The following is a 22,507-nucleotide window of genomic DNA, read 5'->3' on the forward strand; positions in this document are numbered from 1 at the left end:
TCTGGGCAGTCTGAACTCTTAGCTACTTCCACAGTTTGCTTTTAGCTTAGATAAATGTTGGTTTTATTGTAATGTTTGTCTCTCTTACTGTTGTCTTTTATGTACTTTCTTCACAGTAAACCAGAGTGGTGAGACTGCTCTTGATATAGTAAAAAGACTAAAACGTGTTCAATGTGAAGAACTGGTAAGAAATGTTCTCTTTGACCAAGCCTTCAGCTCCCCTCTCGACTCTCTTCCCCCTTCTCGCTCCCTCCCTTCCCTCCCCTCACCCTGACCATTTCCCCCCTCCTCGCTCCCTCCTTTCCCTCCCCTCACCCTGACCATTTCCCCCCTGCTCGGGTCATGATCCAACTGTGCAGCGCCTTGGGACGTCCTCCTGACGTGAAAGGCGCTTTATAAATGGAATGTTGTTGTTGTTGTTGTTCTGTTTTTTGCACTTGTGTTGATTTTTGTTCCACAAAATTTCTGGTCAATCACAAGATTTAACACTAAATATGAAAGTGCATAATATAGTAACACCCATTATAAAGCGGTGCTTGGAATCCATAAAATCTCAATCAACACTATAGGAGGGTGTGAATGCCAATTAGCTTTTCCTCATTCACTGTGCATATGTACAGCGGTACAGCCTGCTCCATCAGCACTGTAAGCCACTGGCTGGCAAGGGGAATACCAGAATAAAACTTCCAGGGAAGCCTGTAGTTGCTGATGTCCCTTGGAATTTTTAGGTAACTAACTTTGGGTTCACTCTACAATCCCCTTATAAGTTGTAATGAAGTCCTTTATAATTGGATTCTCCTTAATAAATCTCTGTGCCTAATTTTCTTGGCTGCTGCATTCATTGTGAATTATATTTCAGTATATACAAATAAATAAGTACCAATTCAATTTATTATGAGCCCAAGAATGATTCATCCCAAGAAATTCAGAATTTACTGATTGGGTGATGCTGTAATATAACACAATGAAATCTACCAAGAAACTGAGATTTGACAATCACCTTAGAGTTTTCCAGATATCAAATCTACTGCCATTTTGCCCATCAAAATAAAGAGAAGGAAAAATCTAGTGAAAGGATATTAAGAAGATTCAAGTAATTGCTATCTGAAAGAGGAGATTTCATTGTCTTTTGCTTTATTCTTGAGAAAAGAGTGAACATTAGGGTCTTACTTGCAAACTGGATTTATTGCATTGTTCGGATTATTTTGGGTTGCAAAATTCACCAAATTACTTCTAGCGTTATTTTCTGCTCCATGTAAAGTATATAGTTAGTACTTTTCAACTAAACATTGTGCACAACAGTTGTGCACAGCATTTATCTGGTTTAATTGTGTAAGAGACCAAAAGTATATTCTAATTACTTCAAATGGAAGTATTAACATTTTACATCTTAAAGTATGAAATTGGTGAGAGTATTTCTCTTTTGTAGCAAGCTTGTATCTAGTACTTAGATTTTAAAAAATATTTTTAAAATCTATTTGTGGGTCACACATTAATTCATGCTGTGAAAGACGTTGTGACCTATTGCCAGGTCTGTATCAATACTTGACCCATACTCATTGCCCACCAGGGAATTGTTCCCCCCATTAAGTTTTCACTCAGTGTTATTACCACAGACGTCTAATTGGAATCTCACTGATGTGAGGGATTGTGTGAGTTAACTCACATGCTGCTACTCCTTGGAAAAGCACATTTGTACTGCAATATACTATGACACTCTTCAAATTGGTATGACCTTTTAGTACCACTTAGTGGTTAAATTGCAAACCATTTTAGCGGTCCACTATTTAAGTAAGATATTAAAAAATAACAATTTTATGTCTAAAATGAAAACGAACTTGTATATTCCTGCAGTTTAAATGGCCAAATCATCTGAAGCACTGTGATTTTAGTTTTCATACTAGATAACACTTATCATGCATTTGTAAAGTATATGTCCATATCTTTTGAGTTGACACCACATCATCTTTGCTATCCTGCTAAAAAGCAGTAAAGTAAAAAGTTAACTGCATATCATAAAAATAGCCATTGGATATTTTACATGATGTTTTTATCTGCAATTGCACAATGACTTTTTTTTTATTAATTCCAGCTTAATCAAGCAGCTTTAGGAAAGATTAATCCTCATATTCATGTAGAATACGAGTGGCAGTTACGGCAAGAGGAAATTGATGAAAGTGATGATGACCTGGATGAAAAGGTAAGCACAGAGTGTTTTTGAAATGTGATTTGTTGTAATGACAAGCACTTAACAGAAAAGTACCTCAATACAGTTAAATCAGCCTTTTCAGTACCTGTCGGGAGACCTTGAAACATCCATTGCTTTAGATATAGTCCTGCATCTTTGCAGTCCGTATTCTCTCTTGCACCAGGCTCTGAAAGCCCATCATCGCCATCCTCACTCAGTTCCACTGGCTCCCCTATCAGATCAGATTCAAGATCCTCGTTTTCACTTGCGAATCCATCCATGGTCTTGCCCCATGCTACCTCTGCGACCTCTTGCAAAGCTTTTCACACAGCTCAGTGGAATCCTGAGTTGTTTTCTTTTGGTGGGGGGGATGGGGTGGAGAGAAAAGGAAGGTGAAAGCATGATCCAAAATTGGTCTTAAGGGTATTTTGCATGCAGAGACCGAGGGGAGCAAAATGGAGCCACTCCAGGATGAAGTTCCCTCCATTCAGCAGACACTGATTTGCTTCACGTACCCATCCGATCTGCTGCACCGTCAAAATGGAGCCATTTTGCCTCTGGAACTTCATCTTGGAGTGTCTGCATTTTGCTCCCCTCATGAGAATATATAAAATATAGAATTTACATTTTAAAGTCAAAGTATCTCAGAAGCTTAACGCAAAATACTGCAGATGCTGGAAATCTGAAACAAACAGAATTCGCTGGGAACACTCAGCATGTCAGGCGGCATCTATGGAGAAAGGAAAGTGAGTTAAAGTTTCAGGTCCACGACCCTTTTGACAAATGCATGAATGACAATTTCAGCAACAGAGAGGGTGAGGTAGTGGTCTAGATAGCCCCTGTTCCAGGATTAGAAAAAGGAGATTCAGGAATGGACCAGATGTGGGGGGTTTAAAGTGGACTTGAGGATCAAACAGAACACTGCGATTGCACTAACCGCAAAATAGTGCAGATGCTGGAAATCTGAAACAAAAACAGAAGTCGCTGGGAACACTCAGCAGGTCAGACAGCATCTCTGGAGAAAGAAAAGTGAGTCAAACCTTCGGGTCTATAACCCTTGGTCAGAAATCAACAAAGTTCCCAGTTCTGACGAAGGGTCGTGGACCCGAAACGTTGACTCACTTTCCTTTCTCCATAGATGCTGCCTGACCTGCTGCCTGACCTGCTAAGAGTTCCCAGTGACTTCTGTTTTTATCTCAGAAGCTTCCCAGGTAATTGCTTTAAAGTATATTAACTGTATATTTTTAGACAGATACGTTAATCAACTTGCACCTAGCCATAAAGTGAATGACCAATTTATGTGGAGGATTATTGATCAGGACAGTGGAAAACATTCCCTACAGTTTTTGAGGAACACACAAGCTTCTGAGTCAGAGATGAGAGTGCTATCAACTAAGGCAACCTGAGGCATGTGTTGCACTACAAAAGTTGAATTTTGCCAGATGTGCCTATAAAGTTTCAAGTTGTTTTGATAGTTGCCAAACTTCCCAAATCAAGAACAGTCCACTAGCTACGAAGTTCAAGTTTTGGAATAATGAGTTTGTATCAGAAGTAGCACTTGTAGTTGTGCTTTCCCTCAGGTGCAAGGTTCTGGAAATAAGTCAGGAGAGAGAAGACCTAATCGTGATAGACGAGTATGTTTCCTGGCAGGTCAGCCGTCCACCATATTAATAAATCGTTATTCAAATACAGGGCTACACATTATCTTCAATATTATGGTTTGCCATTCATTTAAAAAAAAGAATCATAATAATAATCCTTGCATTTGATATATTGCCTTATCACGTCTTCAAGATGTCTCAAAGAGCTTCACAGTAAAGTGGATTGACTTTTTTTAAGTTTAAATCATAGAATTTTAAAGCGCAGACTAAGGCTTTTTTTTATTTTTTGAATATTTGTTCAATCTCTTTTTTAAAAAAAAGTATGGATTCTGCTTCAAATTACTGTTTTGGTATTAATTCTTGTGTTTGATTTAGTACTTACAATGTTGAACATCTCAAGCTTTCTGTGAGGTGTAGTGACTATTTAAGCGAATGCAGCAAACAATTTGCACACAATATCTCTTGCACAGCCAATTAGCCACAGCATGACCAATTTTATTACTGTTGAACTTGGAATTTGACTAGCTGACGGTCTTTGTGAACTGTGCTGTAGCTTTTCAAAATTCATTTTTGGCAAAGATTACAAATAATTTTCATCCCTGAGTTTCTGTCAGCTTTGGTCTTTTGGAAAAAGGTATATTAATGGAATAGATGAGGTCTTCGCTCTCTGTGACCAGGGCTTCTTCTGCCTCCTCGACTCCTGGACCTCTCTGCCGCGTTCGACACAGTCGACCACAGCATCCTCGTCCACAGCTTCCCCTCGCTCATCTACCCAGTGGAACCACACTCACGTGGTACGAGTCCTACCTAACAAACCGCCTTCACTTTATCTCCTCAAATGGTTTCTCCAGGACTCTATCCTTGGCTCGCTCCTCTTCCTCATGTATATGCTCCCTCTTGGCGATGTCACCTGCAGACATGGGGTAAACTTCCACACGTTGGAGGAGAAATACATTTGTGTTTCATCCGCAATCTATGACTCCAGGTCCGCCGGTGTTCTGTCGGCTTGTCTGGCAAACATCAGGGCCTGGGTGAGCGAAAATTTCTTACAACTAAATGTTGACGAGGTGGAAGCCATAATCCTTGGCTACCGTCAACGTCTTCTATCGTGGGGCTCTGACCTCCTTAACCTCTCTGACCTATCCCTCAGACTCACCGAACCAGTGCCCGACCTAGGAATCTGGTTCAACAACAACAACAAGATTTCATTTATAGAGCGCCTTTCACGTCGGGAGGACGTTCCAAGGTGCTGGACAGTTGCGTCAGGACCCGAGCAGGGGGGAAATGGTCAGGGTGAGGGAAGGGAGGGAGCGAGGAGAGGGTAGAGAGTCGAGAGGGGAACTGAAGGCATGGTCAAAGAGAAAGGTCTTGAGACCGGCCTTGAAGGAGGAAAGGGAGAAAGTAAGGCGAAGGCACTGGGGGATGGAGTTCCGGAGCCTCGGGGCTGAGAGGCTGAAGGCCCGGCCAACGATGGTAGGGCGGTTGGGGCGGGGGATGTGGAGCAGACCGGAGCCAGAGGAACGGAGGGTACAGGCAGGTAAGTAGGGGGATAGTAGGTCGGAGAGGTAGGAGGGAGCGAGGCCGTGAATGGCCTTGTAGTGAGGATGAGGATCTTGAATTCAATCCTCTTGGGGATGGGGAGCCAGTGGAGGCGAGCGAGGGTGGGAGTGATGTGGTCGCGAAGCCTGGTGCGGGACAGTACACGAGCTGCAGAGTTCTGAATGACCTGCAGCTTGTGGAGGGAGGTGCCGGGAAGGCCGGCGAGGAGAGAGTTCCCATAGTCCAGCCTTGAGGTGACAAAGGCGTGGACCAGGGTTTCAGCAGCGTGAGGGGTGAGGTAGTGCCGTAGTCTGGCGATGTTCCGGAGGTGATGGAAGGCGGTGCCAGTTGTGGCGCGGATATGAGGGAGAAAGGACAGCTCAGGGTCGAACAGAACCCCGAGGTTCCTGACCGGCTTTGAGAGGTGGAGAGTGCAGCCTTGGATGCTGATGCTGTCAGCGCCTGAGGTGCGGAGGCGCTGACGAGAGCCAATCAGGAGGGCCTCAGTTTTGCGCACGTTGAGCTGAAGAAAGTTGTCTCTCGTCCAGGACTCGATGTCGGACAGGCAGGCTGTCAGGACATCGGTGGTCGTGGAGTTGAGGGTAGAGGAGGAAAGGTAGAGTTGGGTGTCATCCGCATACATGTGGAAGTTAACCCCATGTCTGCGGATGATGTCACCAAGGGGGAGCATATAGAGGGTGAAGAGGAGGGGACCGAGGACAGAGCCCTGAGGGACACCGCACGAGACAGTGCGGGGGCCGGAGGAAAAGCCGTTTGTGAAAACAAAATGAAGACGGTGGGAGAGGTACGACCTAAACCACTCAAAGACAGGGCCTTGAAGGTTGAGGTGGGAGGACAAGTGGTGGAGGAGGATACCGTGGTCGACCGTATCGAATGCGGCCGATAGGTCGAGGAGGACGAGGAGGCAGAGGGAGCCCTGATCGCAGATGGTCAAGATGTCATTGGTGACCTTGACCAGGGCGGTTTCTGTGCTATGGGCAGCACGGAAACCCGACTGAAGAGGTTCGAATAATGCATGGGCGGAGAGGAAAGAACGCAGCTGGGAGGCGACAACTCTTTCAAGGACCTTGGACAGGAAGGGGAGGTTGGAGATGGGCCGGTAGCTTGATAGCTGCGACGCATCAAGGGAGGGTTTTTTCAAAGTGGGAGTGATGGTGGCAGTTTTTAGGGGAATGGGAACAGACCCACAGCTGTCCTTCCTGCCCGACATCTGGACCCTGATCAGGATCACCTTCCTCCACCTCTGCCACATTGCCCGCCTCCAATCGTACCTTACCCCAGATGCAGCCAAAACACTTATCTAATCATTTGTCACCTCCCGACTCGACTTTTCGAATGCCCTCTTTGCCGGTCTCCCTAGCTCCACCATGCACAGGATCCAGCTGATCCAAAACTCCGCCACCCACATACTCACTCACTAAACTCTGTACCCCCATCACACCAGTTCTAGCCAGGCTCCACTGGATCCCTACTGCCAAACAGATTGATTTCAAGATCATTCCACTCGTTTTCAAATTCCTTCATATCCTGGCACCTCCCAACTCCGACCTGCTTACCCCACAACCCGCTGCCTCCGCGTGTTCCTCGTGCCCTCCATTCCACAGTTGGTGGGCATGATTTCAGCCACTATGCCCTGAAACTCTGGAACATTCTTCCTCTATCCCTCCACCTTACCCCTTCCTTCCCCATCTTCAGGTCGCGCCTGAAGACGTTCCTCAACGACCATGTCTATGATCACCTCCTGTCTCGGCATCATGCTCTTACACTGTCAAGCGCTTTGGGACTCTATATAAATGTGTGTTGTGGTGGTCTGATAAATTTAGCTTCTGTAAAATTAGTTTTGTACATTTCTCTCTATTAGACCAGCCCTATAAAGAAAGAGCGTTCTCCAAGGCCACAAAGCTTTTGCCATTCGTCCAGTCTCTCTCCACAAGATAAACTCACAATTCCAGGCTTCGGCAGCGCACGAGACAAACAGAGGCTTTCATATGGAGCATTTAGTAATCAAATATATGGGAGCAGCACAGATTCTCCAACATCACCAGCTGTGGATGCCCCTCCTCTTCCTCCTAGGAATCCAAACAAAGGTTGGTGACTAAAGTGAAAGAGGAATGGCAAAGGTTCTAAAAGTAGTTCATTAGAAGTTGTAATTCACATTTTGTTTGTAAAAACATCAAATTGTATGACTTTAAAAATATTCATTAATTACTTCAGTTGAGCCAACGTACCATTCCCTGCATGATAATTCTGCCGTGTCTCATTCTGTGGTAAATGTATTCTATTTCGTCCACTTGCTGTTTAACAACTATTAATGAATATGTGAGTTACTCAACATGTTATATCACACTATAATACATACACTTCAAAACATTCACCTTCTGAATCACAAAATTAGTATACGTTAATGCAGTGTCTAGGTTAATGTGTCACCCCTACTAACCTCATTATTTTTACTTTTATTATCCTCATAATCTTTTTTATAACATAATAATTTGTGTTTTCCTGATACATGTTAGAAATTTAATTCACACTAATTTGTGTCCTCTAATCCTACCTTCTTGGCTTATTCTAAAGTAAATCTAGGTTTATGTTTTTATATCTATTCAAGTCGTATATACTTTAATGTAGCCCCCCAACCACCTTCTTTACAGACTAAATGATTAATTTCTCTTTCTTCATTTCACTTGGGTTCTTGGTTCTCTTTTCTACCTTTTTTTAATATAAATGTACCTTGTTGTGACATTTAATTATGCTGAACATTTTTTTGCCGTGGCTTGGCTCGAGCATTGTAAACCATAATTTTTCTGGTATTCTACTATTCTTAACTCTGCAGTATATCCAAGCATTCTGTTGGCTTTTGTAACTGAAAGTATCATGTCTGCTCTTAAGTCCCAAATTAGTCCCAACTCACTTTCTTAGAGACTGTTCTCTAATTTATTCCATGAATTGTTTGGGTCTGTTTCACCTTCTCCCCCACAGGTGAACACAACCAATAACTTTGATAGTAACAACGAGAGCCCTACAGGGCCAGACAAGTGAAGTTATAATACTGCTCAGTTGATTAATTGAAGCATGTTTACTTCTGTGATTTAACAGTATCAACAATAAATTACAATTAGAAGCATATATTAACGTACAAGGCGAAAACAAAAACATTGTTAAATGAGTATTATTTACCCAGTTTCAAGATGAAGCAAATCACTCATATGGTATTCTGGAAGAATGGTTTTGTCAGGATGTAAAATTGGCTTTTACTTTGAATCCTGAATATCATTTTTTTAAATAATCTTGTCTGAATAATATAGGTAGGTATGAGCATTGCATGAACAATTATGTGATCATAATACTTAATTTTTGTGTAACAGTCATTAGTTTTAGTCAATGTTGGTCAGGAATCAGTTGTTTAACACCTCAGAGTTGCTTTTGATTCTATGCTGTGTTCTATCATTGCCTGCTTTCATAACCTCTCTCACTCCACATGTCCTCCAGCACTCAGCTGTGTTTTTGTGCTTCTCTAGCTCCACCTGGCCCAGTCCCTCCTTCAACCCTTCCTGTAGGCTCCCAGAACCCAACTGGCAGCTCCACTCTATCAAAGAAGAGACCACCACCCCCACCCCCTGGACACAAACGAACCCTATCTGACCCTCCAAGCCCACTACCTCATGGTCCCCAGAATAAAGGACTGATTCCTTGGGGTGAGTTTTTATTCTTTCATTAAATCAGTTAAAAAGAGTAGTTACATTGGAAGCAGAAAATTGGTGATATTGTTTATCTAAATTCAGTGCTATGAATAATAAAAAACTGCATAAGGTAATTCTTTCTCATGCATTCAACTTTCATGTGGGAGAGAGACAAAATCACCTAGGGACATGTCCTTTGCATGGTTCTTTGGGTCAGCTGATTATTCAACTGTTTTATGTAAGACCTAGTTCTCCACTGCATCTTTAGTTGTCCATCTATTGTCAGCAGCATTGTTGAATGTCATCTATATACTCAGGAAAGCTTTGTTCTTTAATACATTTATAAACTGGAAGCTATTATACCCCAACTTATACAATAACACCTTTCACACAGAATGAATATGGAGAAGAAAGAATGGAGACATAGGGATGTTGACCAAAGGTGTGGTCAAAGATTTGTTTAAGGTTTTGAAAATATGGAGTGAGGAAATGGGGTTGAGAAGTTTTGGATTTTTTTTTGGTTATCTATGTGTCTGATATATGTAGAAATCCTTCACCATGCTTTACAGTATCCAACCCAGACTCCCAGAGTTCCACATGTGTATGTGACTTACACTTGGAAATGTTCCTACATCTGGAATTTATTGTGCATGCTCTCCCTGGAGGAACGGATCCTTCTCACCTAATTCTAGAGAGTTCACATGGATTGGCAAGAGCTCCTCTGCTACTAGTAATAATTTTTAGAAGCAAGTTCTAGAGGGCAGGAACATAGTGACTGCAGGCTTGCCTATCATTGGAGCTGAAATACTTGAGGAATACATAATAGACCAATGTCAGGTGAACAGCATGTGGGTCGAGAGAGAACATTTCCTTGATGGGGAGCAGTGAGACCTGTGAATGGATTTAAAGGGCAGGACCAAGATCTTAAAGCTGATTTTCTACGATACTGGGAGTATATGGAACCATGTGAGCATGAAAATAATGAGGTGATGGGAATATAGTGTACAGAACCTTGTGTGGAAGAGAATATAGACTGCAGTTTTGGTTCTTTTTGAGATTGTAGTTAGGAAGGCCAACAAGGATTAGAGGAGTCTAACTTCCAAGATGACAAATGCATGAATAACAATTTAGGCAGCAATTTCAGTGACGTAGTGGTCTAGATAGCCCCTGTCCAGGATTGGAAAAAGGAGACTCAGCAATGGACCGGATGTGGGGGTTTAAAGTGACCTGAGGATCAAACAGAACACTGAGATTGCACTAACTGGAACATACTACAGAATCGAGAATAGAAACCGAGAGATGGCAATGGGACATTGTTAGTGTCAACCAAGTGAGTCTGTACACACTAGAGGGCACAAGCAAGCGATGATGGAGAGGTGGGAGTGCAGTTGGGTGGGGAAAACACACTCCCAATACTTTAGAAAGAGCAGTCAAGTTAAAGATGTGATATGGAAGGGTAAACTCATCATGTTTTCTTTAAGATACAATTCTTCGTAGTATTGAGAAAGAATTTTAGAATTTAATTTGTATTATAATTTTGGATTTATTGATTCTTCTCATTGGACTAATGCTCAAAACACGAAATTGCATTGCCTTCTGGTATCACATCATTTATAAGTATGAAACGTGCTCCAAGCACAGCAAAGCATCTAACTTCCATAACCTAATTTGGTGAAGGACAATCCTACCAACAAGAATGTTTAAGCTTGTAAAATCCAAAGGCACATCAAATTCCAGTTCTTCAGAAAACATAAACATTTTAAAGAATTTGTTTGAGAGCATTTTATAAAAGAACTATTGCTCAGAGTACGTCCAATTACTCGCAGCAGTATCTATCTGAAACTCCTAATCCATCATTTGAAACCAGAAGGGTATACATTTCATCTAAAGTGGAGGAGGAAATGGATGGAAAAAGGATTGTGCTACTAAGGAATATCAATAGGAAGAGAAAATCATTCTTCAGCATTCTTTCACAGATATCAATCATTGTGTTTGAGAGCTATAACTTCCACATAAGTTCCTAGAAGAGACATTATACCTGGTATCACACATTAACTAAGATCACAAAGTGATCATAGTTAATCTATTTGTAATAATGCTTGGCTAGCAAATTGGCGAGCACCCCAGATGCCATAAATAAGTGTGTTTGTCTTAAAATGCAGAAATAGTAATGATTAATGAAATTAGTAATGATTTTTTATAGTTTCGGGAAAAACTGTACATAAACATTTTCTCTGTGAGCAATAGAATACTGTAGTAGGATCTACTCCACTATCTTTGAAACATTGTCCATTTGGTGAATTATTATTGCAGTTTAGATTGTATAATATTCCTACCAAGTTTCACATCCCTCTTAACAAAAAATACTACAACAGTGGATTGCTAGCAATTTTGACAAGTGAAATCTGAAACTTCTCAAATGTAAACTATGGATATTCATTTTATTAAACCCAAGAATGCATACTGTCTCTGAACTATATTATAACACGAGGCTTTAGCTTGTATTGATGTAGAAATAGTGCTGATCGGCAGAAATTTGGAATATTGCTTTTCAGTTCTCAGGATCTCCTTTAGTTGATGGGTAGCCCTCATTGACATGTTGCAGGAAGGAGCTTGATATGTGAGGAGCGCTTACCATTTATTTAGTGTAGTTGGACACTTGTAGTCTGGAAATATTTTCTTAACAGTTTCCAAAAATATTTCCGACATTTACAATGTTTATTGATACTGTATTTCCCTCTGGAATTAATATGTACTTGTCTCTGTTTGGTTGTTTGCCTTAGACTTTTTCCCTATCTGCATTTCAGCGCTTTGGGACGTCCTCCCGACGTGAAAGGCACTCTATAAATGTAATTTTGTTGTTGTTGTTGTAATGCTGAATAAAACTAAAATATGATTGTCTCTCAGGTACAGATTCTGGTCCACCACAATCGAACAGAACAGGGAGTAAATTTGAGGGAATATCTCAACAACCATGGTAAATATAGACTGTATTGAACATAGTTGTGTTTTAAGTTAAATTATGGATGAATACTTGCTTTTAACCAAAAGAGTTATGCTCTCTTTCATACTCAATGTTTTCATAACTTTTTTCAATTTTAGACGGTTCCATAACATACCTCTACTATTGCTCTACTATCTATATAAAAAAAATCTGATGAAAACCATATTTATTTTCCAATGACTAAAAAGGTGAACTAAAGTTTATTTGTCTGAAATAAACTGGGACATTGTGTACCTACTTACATCAAGAGTAATGAAAAGCAGGATAGACTGAAAATCCAAAACACAGGCGATAAAAACAAATTGAGCTTAATAGTTTTTTTTCTTCCATAAAATATCTGTTAATCAATCAGTAATGGGTGCAGAATTTCAACATAAGCCTGGCAGAAATGAGGTATGGACTTTTACAGAAAACAATGAAGCGGCTAATGAAACGGGAACATTAATTAAAATAAATACCTTAGTAGAAATAACCTTTTTAGCTAAATGGATACTGATGTATATTTTCAGTGCTATGCTTTCTCAAGGGCAGGCAACTCCAGGTAAAATATAATAAACTAATGAACAGATAGTTCTTCTACAGCAATGGGAAGTACTTTGATCATAAAGTACTACCCTTAGATTGCCCTTCCTCTTTAACTGAACAATTAGTTAATGCATCAAACTTCACACAATGAATTATTGTTCTTCTAATTGATTATTTTTGAATATAGAACAACCCTACGACAATGACATCCTACAAATTCTAATGCAACAAAAGCCCAATTAATTTCCTTCCCTTTGTTTTCTTTGTTTACATTTTGTATAACCTTTAATTTTTGTTAACCTACCTGTTTGTATGTTTCATTTATATATATCTATGGTGCCAAGTTTGCAAACTCAGGGTAACAAAATGTTTCAGTACATGGCAAGGGTTGAGACCATATGGAAACAGTTTGGAAGAGCCACACATCTGACATTTTACTAAGTATAACCTGAGGGTTCACTAAGGACTTAATGAAAATCTTTGAACAGGATTTGTTTAATAATAAATAAAATATAAGGTTGAAATGTAACATTGTGTAGCGATCTAGTGGTCCAAATGTAACAAAACAGTTATTTATTTTTTTAAGATTGGTGAGAAACATTAAAACCTACCATACAGAGCTTGACAGTTTTGATTTATGATTTGAGATAGGGATACTTTCCAGAATGGAGTTTCCAGAGTTGTATGCCTTTATCTTCAAAGCACAGTTTAAACAGACAGTATTTTAACTTGCAAATGTTTTTATTTCTTTGTACAGTACTGGGTCTGGAACCACAAAAACTGCCTTAGGCCCACGAGTCCTTCCCAAACTACCTCAAAAAGGTAATAATTTGGAGTTCAAAGAATATTAGATGAGTTTAATGTTTAAATACTTACAATTGTAACAAACCAAATCAATAATCTAGCATATTTTGCTCAATGTAAATTTTTCTATTGGTTCAGTCTAGTATACATTTATCAAATAGTCAAACTCCGGTATAACTCAGTGGTTTATAGCATGGTCGCACTGTGGGCTTGGGTTAGGGTAACACCAACACAAATTTCCCTACATAGTCTACATGTACAGCATGCAGGAGGTGATGCCAGCTGCACATAACGTTTGCAGTGGCCAATGAGTAATGCCAGTAATATACAATACAAAGTAACATTTGTAAAGCATCTTTCACTTCGGGAGGACATCCCAAGGCACTGGACAGCCAGGGATTTGCACCTGAGCTGGGGATCAGGATCAGGGAGTGTGAAGGGTAGGAGGGTGGTTGAAGAGGAGAGTTTTGAGACGCGCCTTGAAGGAGGGAGAGAGGCAAAGGGAATGTGAAATAGAGTTCCAAAGGATGGGGCAGAAAGTCTGATAGCTATGGTTTCAAAAATGCATTGATGCATCAATTTCTTTTAAAAGCTGAATACTTAAAATGTACTTTGTACTATTAATTATAAGTAGGCTTTCAGAAGTTGGTACATGGTATGTACATAACACATGGTGAAAAAATGTTTCACATTTTGCTGAGAAATAATTAAATATTTTGGAGGTGGATTAAGTGGAAATAGTCTTGTAGCATGAGAATGCTAGAATGTCCTGTAGGGCAAAGGTACAGGGTTCACGTGCTAGCCTCAACTGATGTTTAACTTCTGCCAACCTCAGTGAGTGACTGGTATTTTTGTTTCTGTTTGCCAGTTCTCAGTCAGGTCAGTAGATTGAACATCTCATATGAATTCCTGCTCCTCGGAGAACAGGAATCTGAAGGAGAAGGACTTGTCCCACCAAATAAAGCTTGTCTTCTGTCAGCTAACATTGCTGATGATATGACTATGATGATGATAGTCCTTGGTCCATATTGCCTAAATATCCTAGCTGAAAAACTATGAAATTCATGGGAACAGAAAGAAGTTGCTTCTTGATTTTTTTTATTTGAATTAGTTGAAATTAAAACTTTCACACGAGAATGTGATTGAGTTGTATTTCCGTGTTATCTGTTTTTTCTTATTCAAATAATTTCCAAAAGCTCTTTGCTAAGGGATAGAGTAATCTATCTAGAATATGGGACGTCCTCCCGACGTGAAAGGCACTATACAAATGTAATCTTGTTGTTTTATACCAAGGTTGTCACATTTTGCCAATTTTTAACATAATTGTACCAATTTTATTCTTAGTGTCCCTGAGAAAAATTGATAGCGTCCATCATGCTTCAGTGGACAAATCTGGTTCAGATACCTTTCAGAAGTCAACACAGGTCGGAGATTTGCCACAAAAGCTGCAGTCTGTGGACGTGCCCCAGAAGCCGCATGTTATAGACTTGCCCCAGAAGCCACACGTTGCAGATTTACCCCAGAAGCCACATGTTGGAGATTTACCCCAGAAGCCACATGTTGGAGATTTACCCCAGAAGCCACATGTTGGAGATTTACCCCAGAAGCCGCATGTTGCAGATTTACCCCAGAAGCCGCACATTGCAGATTTGCCCCAGAAGCCGCACATTGCAGATTTGCCCCAGAAGCCACACTTTGGAGACTTGCCCCAGAAACCACACCTTGGGGACTTGCCCCCGAAACCACACCTTGGGGATTTGCCCCAGAAGCCTCATCTTGGGGATTTGCCCCAGAAGCCACAGTTAAAGGAACTCCCACCAAAGCCACAACCAGGAGAGATCCCTCCAAAACCCCAGGTAGGCGAAGTCTTCCAAAAGCCCCAGCCTGCAGAGGTTTCTCAAAAGCCACCGGCTCAAGAGATTCCTCCAAAACCACAGACAGGAGACACACCACAGAGACAACCGTCCGAGGAAGCAAATGGTACATCTCCCAGTCTACCTGAGACCCCTGTGCCCCTTCCTAGGAAGATAAATACAGTGAGTTCTAAACTGTTTGTTTTTGTCATGATGAATCGCATTTACACAAGGAATTGAAAAGTTGAAGGGAAACAAAGGAGGAAATCAAAATTAAAGAAATCCTACATGCATCACATTAGAAATGCTAGTAATTAATTAACAAGGCACTCTCTATGTTTAGTGAAGAACATAAAGAACAGCTTTGGTAATTCTTGTTGCAATAGTAGGCTGATATGGGATGCAGGAATCGTCTTGCTGGATGTTGCAGGGCTGCTCTGCTTAGATTGGGGTTGAGGCACATTGTTGGTACAGTATACTTTGCTCAAACTGCTGAACCTTACTGGGGAGGCTCAATGCGAGATGCCTGAAATGGTAAGTGTTCCATTTCCCAGCAGAATATATCCCACTCTGAGGAACACAAGATCCACACAAAAAAATGGAAAATTCACACTTTTGTAAATCAGTATCTCATAATTTTACTCTGAGCCTGTTCCTCCTTCAGTTTCACAGTATACCAAAATATTGTTGAAACTGAAGATATGATTTCTTCAGGAAACCGAATAATATTGTCTGCTCAAGCATGGTATCTCACGATTTGCCTAATGTGTCTAGGATCCTGAACCTATGTAACAGTTTCCAGCAGGGCCAGTAGGTCTCTTGATATTCAACATGAACCTGTTGATGTGACATGCTAATCCTAATCCTTTTATTGCCCAAAAGTGAAGTCCCTTTTTGTTTTCTATGTTTTTCTATGTCAACCTGAGAGAATGCAAAGGAACACTAGGAAATCCAGATTATCCTAGTTTTTGTCGTGGGACTGAAAAGAGTTTACTAAATGTAAATGTAGGCAGTTAGAAAGGCCTTTGCAATCCTGGAATATATGCTTGGATACCATGTTCTCCTTAGCTTGACTTGCCAAGACCCTCATACGTGCTTTCATTACATTGAGATTTGACTATGCAAACTCATTGCTCGTCGGCCTCCCCAACTCCTCCCTCCACAGGCTGCAGATCATCCAGAACTCTGCAGCCCGTGTCCTCTCCCGCACTAGGTTCCGTTATCCTATCACCCCCATCCTTGCCCGACTCTACTGGCTTCCCATCGCACAGAGGATACAGTTCAAGATCCTGGTCCTCAACTTCAAAGCCCACCACGGTCTTGCTCCCCCGTACCTCTGCGATCTCCTAACGCCCACTACCATCCTGCTCACTTCCTCTGCTCAGCGGGCTCCGGCCTGCTTCACATCCTCCGCCTCGCTCACCCTACTATTGGCGGGCGGGCCTTCTGCCACTCTGCCCCCACCCTCTGGAGCTTCATCCCGCAGTCCCTCTGCCTCGACCCCTCTCTTGCCACCTTCAAGACCCATCTCTTCGACCATGCTTTTGATCTCTGCTTCCCCTCCCCCACCATCCACCGTCCCCAACTCCCAGCTCGGGTCTGAAACTCTTGTCTGTCCAGCGCCTTGGGATGTCCTCCCGACGTGAAAGGCGCTATACAAATGTAATTTTGTTGTTGCTTTCTTTCACTGGAGAAGGGAAAATGAAATACATCTTTGCCAAACATCATTTGCCCACAAACACACAGTCACACCACTTTACTGTATATCCTGTGAAGCACTTTTGGATATCCTCCAGACCTGAATGGCCTTATACAAAATGTAAGGAATATTATATAATGACAAACACAAGTCTCTCAGAACAAGGATGGGAGAAAAACAAAATAAGAAAGAGCAGAAGGAAAACTCATTAATAGTATTTTATTGCTTGTAACAGCCTTGTTTCGCTGATGAACTGACTGAAACATTTGATTGGTCATCCTGTGAAAAAAANCTATTTTGATGATATTATACAACAATTCACCATTAGAATCATTTTTTTGATTTAACACCTTACATATTAAAAGTTAATTTAAAGATAATAGCATCATAAATAACATTCTATAAACCCTTAAATCCTAATTGCTTTTGTCCAACAAGAAATAAAAGCAGAGTGTTCCTCAACAATTTTTGGGGGGTTTTGAGGGTCTCATTTTTCTAGCTGAATGCTTGCAAAATAATTACTTTGGGATTGGAGTCCTGTAGCTCAGTGGTTAGAGCACTTGCTTTGCAAGTGAGAGACCTGAGTTCAATTCCAGGCAGAGGGCGAAACCTTGGGCAAGTTTCCTTACTCCACACTCCTAATAATAATCCCTCCAAAAAACAAAAACAATAATTAAATTGGTAATTTTCAATCTATGACTGTTGTGGGACATTGCTGTGCGCAATTGGCTGCCGCGTTCGCCCACAAATATACAGTCAATTCACTTTACAGTGTGTTCTGTGAAGCGCTTTGGGACGTCCTCCTGATGTGAAAAGCGCTATATCAAATGCAAGGATTATTATTATTATTATTGGTCATGGATTCCTGTACTTTACACATTTTGTGTGAAAGTGCAATACAATACAAAGTTACATTTATCTTAAAACTCATAAGTCGCATCAGTTGGGATTGTAATATTTAATATGACTTGTGTGAAGTTCGAGTTGCAGGTAAACTATAGAAGTTGTATGAAATCCGATTTAATCCATAATCTACACTACGCATGCATAATTCAAAGTGCGTATGCGGTGATTGATCAAGACTACATCATGATCCGTCATTGCATGTGTACTTACCAGCAAGCGTTGGAATCGCATTGAATCGTGGGAAATTAAGTTCTTCTGCACATGATCAAAACTAAGTTTCCCACAATTTAATGCAGCCGGCCGATAAGTGTGCATGTGTAGACAGATCAAGACATCGTTTCCCGCAACTAGTAAGAGTAATGGAGGGCAAGGGAGCAGGGTTGGGAGGTGACTAATATGAGTAGTGCAAAGAAGTGGTTTTGAAAGTAAACCGAATGGGACTTGGGTGAATGTCCAATTCAGGCAATTGTGCAATTTATAAAGATAAGATTTATGCGAGTTTTGCTGTCTTTGACGTCAGGGGGGATGTCCTGTGGCGCTTACCAATCCTGACCAACAATGAAATTGCTAATTACAACAGAGATGTATTTTTTAATCAACTTTGATTTCCTTCCAAGGCAAAGACCAAGATTCGCCGAGTAAAAACTATCTATGACTGCCAGGCAGATAACGATGACGAGCTTACATTTGCTGAAGGAGAAGTTATCGTTGTAACAGGGGAAGAAGATCAGGAGTGGTGGGTAAGTGTCAGTAATGTTTACTTGTCATCTTCCAGATATATATTCTATCTTGAGATAGAGCCTTCCTTTGTAACATTTTATTGTCTGAAAAAAACACTGATGCACAGCAGGTCAACCAGAAAGGATAGTTACCGTGGAAGGGAGTTACGCAGGGAGTTCAACTGGCTCTTGTTAACCCTCCAAGCCAAAGCCTTAATGAGAGGGTGGTCTTAGCTGGACAGCTTTCCAGAGAGTGCTCTAGATGGCACATTTTGGGGTTTGAGCTGGTTAAACTCGAGCAGAACCCCATTGCACATTCTAGTGTCCCCAAGCCAACCTGGACCTAAAACACTCCAGAATTGGATAAGCAGGAGCATCCCTCAGGGAGAGAGTGTGCACCCTTACCAGACATGTGGAAATTTCCATGTGTAGGTGTAACTCTCTGGTTTGGATACTCTTTAAGTATGGTGATGGGTTCTGCATTTGTCAAAAACCCAGCTGACCAACAAAATGTATTTGTACCTAGACATTTGACTTCCTGTTAGAGGATCGTTTGGGCTGCAATACACATCATCCTCACCATGTTCTATAAAACTTAGCTTCATCTTACCATCCCCAAAAAGTCACAGGTAGAGCCAAAGAAAGGATGTTTCTCCTGTTCTCCTCCACATCCTCTCTCTCTCTTCCCCCACCCCAGCCATATCTAGTGCTAGCACATCAGAATCTAGAAGTGTTTGGAGATTTCCTGTGCTCGAGAGTAAGAAAGTCTACAGGGTTGGAATTATTTCTCTGTGTGCCTGCACAGTAAATGTTTAATTTTAGATATTAAATCTTTGTACTTTTCTTAATTTTAACAGATTGGTCACGTTGAGGGGTATCCTGACAGAAGTGGTGCTTTTCCCGTGTCCTTTGTGCACATATTATCTGATTAATGAACCATGAGATCCAGCGTCTCACGTTCAAGCTGTGGGGCACTTCATTTGATGTTGTAAAAGCGGTTGCAGCCTGCTTATTCCTGTGCATATTTTGTATATAGCTGATGTTCAAAAGGTCATTTAAGGTTCACCTTGTGAGGTGATTATGTACTGTATATACTATGTTATTCTGCCTTTTCCAGTATTATAATAGCCTTGGAACCTGGCGCGCCTTATTCGTTGTACTGCAGCCATCCATGGCATCTAGCACTTACTAATACTGTCAATGGGATATATCTCCTGCCTGCTTGTCTGATTATAGACAGACACATTTAGGATTTTAACTGTTTAAAGCTTGACTTTTATTGATATCATCTCAGTATTCAGATTACAATTACAAAAATAATGGTTTTGGTGAGGATATGTTCAGCTTTCAGTTTGCACTGGCCCCCTTGCTCCTTATGCTTTTAACATGGATGCTGTGCATACTGTTCTTAATGTACCTGTGGGATTATATGTGGTTTTAATTGTATGCAGTGGTCAGGCAAATTTATCTATAGAGAGAATGACTGGAAATGTTATTGAAAGTTTTTACCTCGTTCCGAGGAGACTTGCTAAAATTCCGCACATTGGTTGGTGTTAGTCGTTATAGCAGATAAACATTTTGACACAATTCAGAGTTGCTCTGATGGTTCTGTTGAGAATTCAGTGAAAATTAGAGATAGGTCTGCAGTTTTTTTAAAAGTCTGGTGTTAAGATTTAAGAGCTATGATTGGGTTACCTTTTCAAGAGTTAGGTTGTTGAGGATGAGAAATTAAATTAATCATCTGTTCACTTTTTGAAGCATTGACCTAAACAAAGATGCTGAGTGGGCCAAGCACCTTTATGTTCATTAATGCAATTTCTCAGTGTAAACTAAAGTATGCCAGTACAGTTTGGATGTTTCTGAAGAAAGTAACTATTTAAAAACTAGCGTATTAAGGTTCACAGGACATTGGCAACACACGAGTCCATTTGAGACTGACAGAATAAAAGGTGCTGTCCAATGCAGCAGAGGTGGTTGTGCTAATAGAGTTGACACTTTTTTTTATGGTAGGACTACCTGGGCAGGTTTCAAAATTGGCAGTTAGCTATATTAACCCTAATCAAGCAATAGCAATGCAGACGCAAGATGCACATTACAGACACGCACAGGCGCACGCACAGGCACACATGCATAGGCTCACACACGCGCGTAGATATACACACATACATATAAATGTAATTATTTTCTTATGAAAGGTGTGCAGTTATCAGTTTTAAAGTATACTTCATTGTAAATATGTTTACAGACCTTTTGAAACAGTACATTATCAATGCATGTGAAACTATTGTGTAAGCTAAAGATGCAACAACATTGTTCTGAAATCCATTTTAAATCTTCCCTCTTTCTCCATTTGTCACCTAAAGTCAACTACCATTATACTGTAATATGCTATGTGACAATAGAGGTAAGGCGTGGAGAGTTGGTGATCCACTAGGTTATTGAGAAAGAATGTACAAAATTATTTGTATTGTGGATAATTGGCAATGAATAGTTGCTCAACTTTAAATCTTTTTTTAAAATTGTCTTGTGGTTGTTACATTGTATAGATGAAAGAAATTGCATTATTTGCACAAATCTTGAACTGGTTAGGGAACAAAGTGACACCATGGATCTTAGTTTGCTTAAGGCTTTGATAACTGTACACTTTTACAATCATTATTGATATTGCATTATTTCAACTTATTTTAGGGACCAAAAAAATAAATACAGTTTTTACATTTCATACTTGAGGGGTAGGCCTTGGTGTGCGATCCTTAAAATATTCAGTAAACTGAGTTACGTTCATCTCCAATGACAGTAACTGATTATAGAATTCTCTGAACAATGTAATTTAATTGTTAATAAAGGTACATATTCCTATTAGTAGATTTAGATGAAAACAAGTCAAAACGTGTAATCACCTGTGTTGAGTCGAGACTTCTGGCCTGGTGCTGTGGTGGTCTTGCAGTTTATTGACTTGTTTATGTAACTAACCTGTTGCCAGTACAGATCCTCTTGTCTTCATTGCAAATATAAATTTCCAAAGCCACGGAATATAGCTGGCTCTCAAACTGTTTTAAAGCAATTTGAATCCTTCGATTATTGTTGTCTTGCTCGAAGGGGAAACATGCACAAGTTACTGATCATAGGCTTTATGACTCCTCCCAGTGCATAAATTCACAAATTGAGTTCCTGCATATAACGAGCAGAGAATTAACCAAACTACACCAAGTGATCATGAACAGCTGAAGATTTGCATTAAATTGAGCATTTTCAGAAGTTTGAATTCTGATTGGATGTACATTCCGCTTAAAGCCACAATTTTATGCTGTAATTTCAGATGATTTGCTTTATATTTTGAAGTAATTGTTATAAATGCATAAATTATAACCGCAAGCCAAATGATAAACAGCTATTGTGGGTTTGGCATTTCCCTTTAGTTCTTTTAATAATGTAATCCATTTTATCCTGTATTATGTGTTCCTTAAAACTGTGTATCGGGTGGTACTGACAGCCAACTGGACATGAAATTGTGTGATTTGACTGCAGTTTACCATATCTCATGTATTTCCAGTTTGATTTTTTTTAATTCTGTAAAACATTTTGTTATGGGAAGATATTTAAAAAGAACAAAACTGTTGTGTTCTGATATTGTTACATTGCAACATAAAATCCTGTGACATGTCCTAAAAGCTGAATGTAGTTATTTTTTTCATTCCTGTCTTTCTCTTTCCCGCCCACCCCCCATAAAACAAAACATATGAATGCAAATGCTTCTTGCGTGTTTTAGTTCCAAAAGTATATATACAACTGATATGACAGTAAAAATTGCAGTATAACTTTTCCATGGATTTTCTTAATTTCTTCTTGTGTGCAAGGTTGATAACAGTGCAATGAACAAGAGGAATAAAGAAAACAGTTACAATTTCACACTGTTATGTAATTTTACTTTATATAACAAGCAGAACTGGTGTGGGTGTCAGCAGTAA

At 40.3% G+C, this 22,507-nt stretch overlaps 1 protein-coding gene across 4 annotated transcripts in view; it reads left to right on the forward strand.

Moving 5' to 3' along the window:
* Positions 1–22,289, forward strand: part of LOC103185093 (arf-GAP with SH3 domain, ANK repeat and PH domain-containing protein 1) — a 123,122-nt gene extending 100,833 nt beyond the window's left edge. For 3 of the 4 annotated variants that reach the window (XM_042332547.1, XM_042332548.1, XM_042332550.1), the window contains 9 exons: positions 117–184; positions 2,093–2,200; positions 7,211–7,436; positions 8,868–9,044; positions 11,937–12,006; positions 13,316–13,380; positions 14,707–15,398; positions 18,438–18,560; positions 19,397–22,289. In XM_042332547.1, the coding sequence (XP_042188481.1) occupies positions 117–184; positions 2,093–2,200; positions 7,211–7,436; positions 8,868–9,044; positions 11,937–12,006; positions 13,316–13,380; positions 14,707–15,398; positions 18,438–18,560; positions 19,397–19,471 (1,604 nt within the window). In that variant the 3' untranslated portion in view covers positions 19,472–22,289. The remainder of the gene's footprint in view (positions 1–116; positions 185–2,092; positions 2,201–7,210; positions 7,437–8,867; positions 9,045–11,936; positions 12,007–13,315; positions 13,381–14,706; positions 15,399–18,437; positions 18,561–19,396) is intronic. The other variant, XM_042332549.1, reaches the window with a different exon arrangement.
* The last annotated feature ends 218 nt before the right edge of the window (positions 22,290–22,507 follow it).

Source organism: Callorhinchus milii, unplaced genomic scaffold, assembly GCF_018977255.1.
Source record: "Callorhinchus milii isolate IMCB2004 unplaced genomic scaffold, IMCB_Cmil_1.0 Scaffold2, whole genome shotgun sequence".
Lineage (NCBI taxonomy): Eukaryota > Metazoa > Chordata > Chondrichthyes > Chimaeriformes > Callorhinchidae > Callorhinchus > Callorhinchus milii.